Here is a 10,607-nt window from a genome sequence, read left to right as displayed (position 1 = left end):
TGAGATGTTTACTGTATATAAGGGAATCGTGGCAAGATTTATTACCAACAATAAACATAGAGGGTGAAAGTAACTAGTAACTTTTACTTTGAGTACTATTTAATTGAGATACTTTTTACCTGTATTTGAGTATTTTATGTGTGATTTACTTGTACTTGTACAGATTAACAGTCTGGAGTCAATAAAGTTTGACAAACATGTCTATTACGAGACATGACAAAGCATATCCCACAATAAAACCTGGAGAACATGGATATATACATTTTTATTCAACGTCAAGTGATTTTCAGAAATCCTGCAAATGAAAATAAACTTTAATCCTTTTTTCCTTTCCTGAAAACATAAACAAGTCCATGATCACTGAATTATAACCAATTTAAACATTAATACTTGAAATGAAGGTAAAATGATGCTGATGAAAGGCTTAGGTTGTTGCATTGTTCCCACACAGACACAAAAACATGGTAACATACGATACGCAGAATAGAGCCGAGACTATCCAAACTATGGTAGCATCATTTTACTAAACATTTTCAACACAAATCATGGGACTGTTAAACATTAAAACAAGTGGCTTTAACTGCAAATGATTCAGAGTTTGAGTAAAATCTCAACTACAGACATGGACCACATCTGATTTCATGCACCTGTACAAATAAACACAAAATGTATAGAAAAACAAGAACAAAGCAGACAAAAAAAAAAAAACAGAACCTTATTGAAAAACTAAAATGGACAACAAAAACACACACTACTCCAAAATAACCCAAAAATAATACCAAAGTATTTTTGTTTAAAAATAAATTTTAAAAAAACAACTAAAACGAACAAAATGACTCAAAAAACACACAAAGCAATAAAAAAAAATGACAAGAAAAAATGACAAAATGACAGAAACCTTTTGCCGGAAATTTTAGAAAATTACATAAAAATACACCAAATGAATTTAAAAAGCATAAAAAATTACAGAACAAAAAAAACAAAAGGACAACAAAATAATGACAAAAATATGCAAAACGACAATTGAAATACACAAAATAACTTCAAAAACATAGACATATGTAAATTACTCAAAAATATGAAAAATTACATTAAATGATAACAAAAATACAGAAAATGAAACCAAAAATGCATAAACGGTCAACAAAAACACACACTACTACAAAAAATAATACAAAAGTATTTTCGAAAAAACTACCAAAACAAACAAAATGCCTCCAAAAACATTAAAAAAAAAAAAAAGATGACAGAAAAACAATACAAAATGGCAGAAAACCTTTGTTCTTTCCTGTATTAATGCTCAGGTTGGTCATTATTCTAAATGCTAACATGAATGTTGATAACGTTTTCAGACAATCACATTATTGTTGCCCCCGCTGCAGTAAAAGTTGTCCATCTCTGCTCTACATTACAACATTACACAATGAAATAATGTAATTAGTTGAGAAACAATGTGAAAAACTAAAAGTAGATAGTAGTAGACATATTTTAACTGATCCTACAATTAGACCAAAGAGTGAAAAGCTGTAACTGAAGTGAACACAGAATGAAAGAATATTCACCCTGTTGGTTTCTGGAAGTCAGTCAGTTGTCTCTCAGTGTTTAGAATAAAGCTTTAGGAATGGATTATCTTCTCTGTGTGAGGTAAAACACATCAGGCTTTATTTTATCTTCCTGTAAAGTGACAACAATGAGCTGAAAAAGCCCTTAGTCACTAGGATAAGGCTTTAGTCTTTGTTTGCACTCATTTCATTGTTGTCTTTGAGATTCAAATCATCTAAATGCTAATGAATGCCACACCACAGGGTACATATAACACTATATTAAATGTATATAATGTGAAGGTGTAGATTGGACACAAAGGCTTCTGTGCAGGACCAACAATTGTGAGTTTATGACAAATACCTTCCTTATCTACAGTAAAAACAAGATTTTTAATTTTTTACTGCCACCTTCTGGTGGGTGTGCAGGACAACAAAGGGTTTTTTTTATTATTATTTTTTTATTTTATTTTAATTGTAATAACAAAGACAACTACATTAACAAAATATTCAAAAATCAAGAAACTAACAGAAAAAATAAATAAAATAAAACTATTTAGAGGTCGTTCTAAAGAACATTTCCAATAATGTGGGACATTTTTAACAATTTTCTACAAAATGAAAACATGCAAAAACACTGCTTCATTTTTAAAATATCTGTATTTATTTATTTATCCAAATCCAAATTGAAGTATACAAAAAAGAACTTCACTTGTATCCTTTATTTTCAAACCAAAGTTAATCAAATACATTTTTATTTTATTTTTAATTGAATTAATTGTTATCTTATTTTGAAAAAGAATTGTACATTTTTGACAAACCTTTTATTTCTTACACATGGCTTTGTGAAAAATAAATTAAGTTCTAATTGTGCAAGATTTGGTCTTTTCCTTTTGAAGTTTATACACGAGATGTATAGATTTATTACCAAAAATAAACATGGGGGGTGAAGTAACTATAGTAACTTTTACTTTGTGTACTAAATAATTGAGGTACTTTTTACCTGTACTTGAGTATTTTATGTATGACTTACATGTACTTTCACATTAACAATCGAGTCGGTAAAGTTTGACAAACATGTCTTTTACAAGACATGACAAAGTATAACCCACAATAAAACTTGAGGAACATGGATATTCTATAAAACTGAGAGCAAATATTGTGGATTGTATTGAATTGATTTTTTGTAGTTGTAGGGGGTGAGATACGCACAACTGAATTAATTGGTAATTTAGAAAATGTTTCTACTTTCTCGAACAGGCCAAGGGTTGGATTTGACACACGTGGTTTAGAGTCACACTGTGCTAAGGCAACTTTCATCCATTTTCACTTGATATTACATATTGGTGGGTATGAATAGATGTTAAATATTGGTCACACATATACTAATACACATACTAATAGAGACATTGGTAACTGGTGGCCACATGCGGCTCTTCCATTAAATTAAATTACTCCAAAAACAGACAAAATGACTGCTAAAATATACATTGCTCAAATGAAAATCAACAAAATGCACACAATAAACCCATACATTGCTGGAAAACACACAAAATAAGAACAAGAATAAACAGATTAAATGAAAAAAAAAAAATACAAAAAGGTATTGTTGCCTGTATTAATGCTTATATTATACTACTACTACTATTAATAATAATAATAATAATAATACAATTTATTTCAGTCCCAGGGGATCCATGTTACAATAAAAAAAACATAATACTTTAAAAGCTGCTCTGTTTAGTATTTTATATAGATTAAAAATTGAAGTCCTCGATTAAACAACTGTCTGATATTTTGTCTGAACAAAGGAAATCACAACGTTAACAGAAGTATCTGCTTTTCATTGATAATAACTGTAGAATTCAAGGGAAACCAAATAATTGTAGTACTGCCATTGGCCAGCAGAGGCGCAAGCACCAGGGCGCTTCCCTCGCTGCTCGTGTTGTTTTGGTTAGCGGCTATGCTAACATGCTGTGCTCGCTGCCCGTCTGTACCGGGAATGGCTCTCCATGAGGCGGGGGAGCGGGACTGTGTTTAATCCTATTGAACGCGGAGCTGAGCGCCGGGACCATGGCAGGAGTTTTTGATATCGATTTGGATCAGCCGGACAATAATGTCTCCGACGACGAACTAAAAGACGGGGTGAGTGGAGCAGCAGAAGCTCGGTTAAACATTAGCGCCGTTTAGCTGCTTCCCTTTAGCTATTCAGAGGCCCGCGATGCTAACTCGGCTAGGGTTCCAATATCGGACAACACGCCTCCAACAATTTCCCGCTAATTCTCGTACAGCGTTAACCAGTCATTTGTTATACACAATTTAAGTGTACGTTATTATTAATAGTATGTGACCATATTTATATATCAATATTAGTTTATTGTTCATAATTTGCGCAAGTACCGATATCAAGCCAATGTCTCGCCGTCTGTTTAGCTCATGTAGTGTCATCCTTTGTTGTTGTTAATACAATCAGTGACGTTGTCGTCGCAGTTTGTTTATTTGTTTTTGTATATATTTATTTACAACAAGACATGACTAATTATGTAATAAAACCCCTTAAACATGAACATACCGTGTACAGGGCGGAAATCTCTGTCCGATATTAGAATCGGTGCTGTCTATACCGATGTTTCTTAAATAAACACACTGGCAATACTTTGAACTACATTTGTGTTGCGAGTTGTTTTGAATATCTGCTGTAAACGCGTTTTAAGTCGATATTTCCTTACGCTGTTAAAAGAAGAGAGCGTTTACTATATACCGACTAGCTCCTGCTAAAGCTAATGCTCCAGATGCTAATGATTCTCTTGTTTTGGCCAGGTAAGGATTCTAATGCTAGCTAGCGAGCTAATGCTAGTTTTACTTAATGAGCTATTAGTTAAGCTTCATTAAGTTGTAATAGTTTACTTGGCTTTTATTTTGGAGTTTATGTCATCTTAAAGCTCAGTTATAAGTTCAGAGGAGGGATGTCAAACTCATTTTAGTTCAGGGGCCAAATATGGATTTTAGGTGAGGGTGAAAAACATCATTGTGCCTTAGTTTTCAATGTCAGCTCTATTTACTTCATATATTGATTTTTTTTTTTTTCCCCAACAATTTTTGTGTAATTTAGAGAAATTTTGTGGAATTGTTTGTGAGAATTTGCAAGATTTGTGGAAATATTGAAAGTTTTTTATTTTTTCCACAATTTGCCATTTAAAAATGACTGCAATCATGTGATATAAACAAAGGATAAATGCAAGTCCCCAAAACTATTGTCGAGTTTCAATAAATTAGTGAATTGAAATAACTAAAATTAGATTATTTTTGTAATTTACGCAATCATTAAATTTTTTCTATCATTTTTACTTTCTCCCGTGGGCCGAATTTGATGCTCTAAAAGGCCGGTTTTGGCCCCTGGGCCGTGAGTTTGACACATGTGGTTTAGAGCAGTGTTCCCAAACTTTTCACATTCCCTTACCCCTTCAGACATTTAACCTGAAGCAGTTTACCTTCTACTCCTGCACACCTAAAAAAAACATAATGATGTAATGCAGTGTTTTTCAAACTTGGGGTCATGGCCCAAAGTGGGGTCACCTGGACCCAAAAAAGTTGGGAAGCACTGATGTAATGTCACATACAATGTATCCAATGAGGCTTCTGACTGCTGGTAGATTTATATTCTAGTTTCCAGTTTTAATTTTTTATTCATGTACCCCCTATGACAATTTGCGTACCCCACTTTAGGAACCTCAGGTTTAGAGCTAACTCTAGTAGCTTTAGCTGTTTCCCTTTATTAAAAAGAGCTGTGTGTGTGTGTGTGTGTGTGTGTGTGTGTGTGTGTGTGCGTGTGTGTGTGTGTGTGTGTGTAAATCAGCTTTGCCTCACATTCCTGTGTCCTAAATTGGTGTTGTCTTGTTTTTAGGCTCAGGTCAGTGAATACATGGACCAATGCAGCAGCTTTGACTTGTGAGTATGAGCCACAGAGACCTGACACACACTAGGGAAAGTCAATGTTCATTATTCCCTATCAATTCTAAACTGTTTTCTAAACATTTAGAAAAGATTCAAAGTGCCCTAGCTGTAGGGCTGGGCGATATGGAAAAAAATTAATATCACGATTTTTCAAATTCAAACTCACGATTTCGATTTTATCACGTTTTTTTTTTTTTTTTAATAAAGCACACTTTTAATTAACATGCTATTTTTTGTTGAAACAAGCAAAAACATTTTTTTTTTTCAATTTATTTCAATGTTGTACAACTTATGAACACACAAACAAACTCACATCAACTATAAGATTACATATAAACTAGCAAAATTCACAGTCTAGTTTTTTACTGTCAAGTTTTCAAGTAATACTTTCAAGTGTAAATTAGTGCAACTTGCAATGACAACAATCTCATAATGGCTCATCCAATGAGGCAAAATAATTTTAGTGCACAAATGAACTTTTGGTTAAAAGAAAGTGCAAGTCATAACAATGAAAAAAAGGATATACAAACAAAGCCTTTATATTGCCAGTGACCACTGACCACTTTCTTGCATGTAGAAGTCACACGTTCAATCCGTGGATCTTTGGTACTTTTTTCTGAAAAATAATTTTAAAAAGAAATATAAATTTAATAAATTCAATTCATTTATTTGAATTAAATTATATTATACTGACAGTGATGTTGATAGGTTTTCAATGTAGAGAGTCCCCGGGACGCACAGGTGGTGATTTGAGTGGGTCCCTGGGAAATTCAATGGGTCCCCAATAAAAAAAATATTTCTTTCTATTTCTTATATTCTTCTATTTCTTAAATTGTAGTGTTAAACTCTCTCAATGGTGTTATGATATGGCTATAATCAGCCGATATATTCATGTATGTTCAAAATGTATCTGGAATTAAATAAATACAATTCCAAATCTGAAAAGTTTATTGCACAACTGTCACAGTGACAGGTTATATTGCACTTTCGTAGCAACACAAAAGAGCACCAAAATGAAGTACTAAAATTTAATTGAAAACAAAATGGTGTCTGATGTATAAAAATAAATTAAAAATAAAAGTGCTGATTTCAATAAACAAAACATTCTCATCACCATGAGTCTGAGCATTCAAAGTACTTTTCATTGCCACACAGCCACTACCGGAATACGTTTTATTTATTTCATTACAGCACGTCACCGAGACGTTAAAAATATTGTCGAAATGAGTAAACACATCAACATCACTGTTATATGTCATTTAATGTACTCACCAACTGCCAGGTGCAATCTGTGACCAAAGCACTGTAGTCTTGTCCACTTGTTGAGATCCAAAGCTTTCACCATATTAGCCCCGCTGTCTGTCGTCATGCACGTCATTTTTTTTTAATCCATGTCCCACGACTCCAGAGCCTCTCTTAATCCTGCAGCTATTAGTTCACCAGTGTGATCCTCTGGGAAATACGTAGTTTGCAGAGTCGCGTTGCGCAGCACCCAGTTGTCGATGTAATGAACTGTTAAACTCAAATATGGTTCAGATGTTCTGCTGCACCATAGATCACTTGTTGTGGCATAGAACTGCACATTTAGTATTTTTTGAGCAACTTTACTTCGACAGTCTGTATACATGCGTGGGATGACGGTGTTGGAGATATATTTGCGACTAGGCAATTAGTAGCGCTTATCCAAAACTTCTACCATCTTCTTAAAGCCCACTCCTTCCACCGTTTGTAGCGGACACATATCCTTTACTATATGAAAAGCCACAGCATCTGTAATAGTGTTCCAGCGTTGACTGCCTCTATCATAAGGTGTAAGTTTAGCGAAGGCATCTGATATCTTTTGCTGTGGTTTTGAAGCGGCCGCTGCGGGGGGTGATTTAGCTGCTTGTACAGCTCGACTTTCACTATACTGTTTATTATGTTTTCGCTTCAAATGGTTAAACAAGTTCGTGGTATTGCCGTCTGTTGCCTTTACCATCTCTGTGCACACTTTGCATATTATATTATTATGCTCTTTGTCGTGTGGGGTGAAGCCAAACCAGTTCCAAATTATAGACGTGGAGTTTCTTTTCGGGACATAATCTCCGCTCTCCGCTGCGACCGCCATGCTCCGTGCTTGTTGATGAATGAAACACAGGGGAGGGGATTACGTGCACCGATCACTCTGATTGGTTAAAGGTCACATGTCACCACTGCCAGAGTGGAGGGGGAGGGGGAGAGGGAGAGGAAGGAAAAGAGCAGCGCCTTTGGCTTTCACAAATATATGCTTATATCACGATCCTACGATCTCTCAAAAAATACAGATCGTCAGCTTTGGAGATCGTAAGACGGTTTTATATCGTCATATCGCCCACCCCTACCTAGCTGTGTGTGTTCCTGAGATGCTGATGTAATCGTTGGTATTACACTTCTTGTGACAGCTTAAAGTGAAAAGACTGTTACACAATCACAAACTACAGAATTGGCACGTAGTCATTGGAGCTCTGCAAAACTGTGGAAAAATCTGATTACAGTAAAAAGCTGCTGCTCCAACATCAGAAAAAAAAACCCACTATTGTAATGATTTATATCAGCTATTTGGTGATCATGAGACAAACCACATAGTATGTGCACATATTCAATCCAAACCAGTCAATAAGGAGCCATCTTTAAAATCCTAACACACAGCACATGTTTTAGATTGTGTCTGAAAACCAGAGAAATACTGAAAGCATCATCATTCAAACTTCAGAATCAAAAATAACTATTAATCCCAGAGGGCTAAAACAATACTAATGATAATAATTACACACATGCAGTAAAAAGGAGCAAGACAACACAAAGAAAATGTGCAAATGAAAGATAAGGTGCAAAAATATTAAAAATAATAATATTGAATACGAGTGAATGGTGGATCGATAATCAATGCATACATCTCCAGTTTGTTTAAATGGTACGTTACAGGAAATAAATACAGCAGGTTTTTTTAATGCATGGAATGTGTAACAAAAAGAAGTTCACAAAAATAATCACATTTCTCAAAAAAGAAAATTGGAATTTTGCATTGAGACCTATCCTAAAATCTGCGATATAGCGCTCGGATAGAAGTAGTCCATTCCAGAATCCGCTCCAGTACTTTCTCATACCTTCTGTTGCTGACTATTGTAATATCACTTGATCAAACCTCCAAAAAAAAAAGTAAAAGTATGTCTGATTGGCACTGATATCGTATCGGCTCCATATTGGACAACGTTTACATCAGGCACAGTCGTAACTTGTTGAACTTCTAACTTTTCTGTTTTATTTTATTTAGTAACATGGACGACTGTGAGAAGTTTGAGATTTCAGAGAACAGCGTGAACAAAGGAACAGAGCAGATCAGGCCTGAGTGCTTTGAGCTTCTCAAAGTGTTGGGAAAAGGAGGATATGGAAAGGTGAGCCATTAGATTCCCATTGACACTGCACATCAACTCGATCTTTATTAGTTACTGTTATTTATCCATGGTTTATTTCCCCCACAGTGTTTCTTTATGTCATCCAGTCATTTAATGGATCTTTTGGCTTATGATTGGATTCATTGGATTGTAAAATTACAGAAAGGGGTTCCATATATGTTTGAAAATGTGAAAAGTAATATATGTAAATTCATTTACAATCAATTTTGTTATTACAATGTTTTGTTGCTGTACCAAACGCACAGTTTAACTATAGTTTCCTCCATTTTTACTGACCTATCACTTCTTTAAAAACAACATTACTCTGTAGTTATCATTTTATTGAAAGTTTTTTTGTGAAAATAATTTCGAAATGTGTTTTGTCCTAACTCTCAAGAATCAGTGATATATATATATATATATATATATATATATATATATATATATATATATATATATATATATTAGGGATGTAACGATTAATCGTAAGGCAGTTAAAAATCGATTCATAGGTATCACGGTTGATATCGATTTTCTGAAAATTGAATCGCAGTACTTTTTTTAACCAGCAGAGGGCAAGTGTACAAGTGTAGGCGGCGGGCGGAGTCTGCTAATACTTTCTTTCTGGCCGCCTTCTACTCTTAAATATGTTAATAAATGATTCATTGCCCCTTTAGCACCGAAAGAATATCTGTAATATTACTTAAGTATCTGTAAAAGTCACGTTTTTCTATTAGCTCTGTCTGCTAGCATAGCTTCTCTTCTTCACTGCAAGAATTTCTGCATGCCAACCGACCACTGTGTTACCAGCGCCCTCTGCTGGTCCAAACAAATATGACGTAAATCAGTGTAATCACGGTTTTTTTTTTTAAAGCCCAATTGTTAAGGCACAAAATACATTTTCAGTTGCACTTTTAAAAAGAAAAAGAACTATTATGCAGTTTTGCATTGTTTATTATAGAACCAGAATTTAAATTAATAGGCTTCATTTTCATTTCTATTATTCCTTTATTTTACTTACTTATTATTTTACAAACACCAGGTCTGGAAGGGCCAAACCCATACAAGAGGTGCTGGCAGAGGACACGGCATTTGTCACTGGCTATGGTGGAGACCCAGCTGACAGGTTTCTGGTACTGGCTCACTGCCAGCTGCAGTTTGGAATGTTCCAGGGCCAGAGGTTCAGATGGCTACTGGAAGAACAGGCCCTCATCATTAACAAGTCCTCAGGCCTCTCCACCTCCACCCTCTCGTCCTCCGAGTTCTCCACCTCCGCCCTGTCCTCCTCCGTCCTCTCCTCCTCAGGCCCCCGCATCACCAGCTGATGTGCCGTCCAGCAGTATGTCTGCTCAGGTAAGACACTTTAATAACTATTTCAAACCAATCTCAATGACATTTTATTTCACATATATTACTAATAATCAATTAATTTATTAGGGAGCAATGATTTGACCGGATGGGATCGCTGGGTGGGACAAGGTCCAGGATCTTGCAGTTTACCTGGTGGATCTCCGTGAGGCTTCATACTTCACGGACCTGCAGGTGACTGAGATCATCCACCTGTGGATGCCTCTCCCTGAGGTAGATAAGCAGCGTGTGAACTATCAGCCTCGCCATCAGGTGCGCCTGACAAGTGGACGCTTTAAGGCTCCGAAGCGGTCTGGAGTCACACCGGGTGTGGAGAGTGTGAAACGCTGCT

At 35.3% G+C, this 10,607-nt stretch overlaps 1 protein-coding gene across 1 annotated transcript; it reads left to right on the top strand.

Moving 5' to 3' along the window:
- The first annotated feature begins 3,385 nt into the window (after positions 1-3,385).
- Positions 3,386-10,233, top strand: LOC114475285 (ribosomal protein S6 kinase beta-1-like). The gene is made up of 4 exons (XM_028465975.1): positions 3,386-3,686; positions 5,446-5,489; positions 8,788-8,908; positions 10,060-10,233. The coding sequence occupies exons 1-4, from the start codon at positions 3,615-3,617 to the stop codon at positions 10,231-10,233; spliced, it is 411 nt and encodes a 136-aa protein (XP_028321776.1). The 5' UTR covers positions 3,386-3,614.
- The last annotated feature ends 374 nt before the right edge of the window (positions 10,234-10,607 follow it).

The sequence above is a fragment of the Gouania willdenowi genome, chromosome 14 (genome assembly GCF_900634775.1).
Source record: "Gouania willdenowi chromosome 14, fGouWil2.1, whole genome shotgun sequence".
NCBI lineage: Eukaryota > Metazoa > Chordata > Actinopteri > Blenniiformes > Gobiesocidae > Gouania > Gouania willdenowi.
Note: the sequence above shows the minus strand (reverse complement) of the source record. Positions and strands in the feature narration are given on the sequence as shown.

Coding starts and splice junctions, on each gene's coding strand:
- LOC114475285 (XM_028465975.1), top strand. CDS start 3,615: ATGGCAGGAGTTTTTGATATCGATTTGGATCAGCCGGACAATAATGTC. Junction 3,687..5,445: donor ACGACGAACTAAAAGACGGG/GTGAGTGGAGCA, acceptor TCTTGTTTTTAG/GCTCAGGTCAGTGAATACAT. Junction 5,490..8,787: donor CAATGCAGCAGCTTTGACTT/GTGAGTATGAGC, acceptor TATTTTATTTAG/TAACATGGACGACTGTGAGA.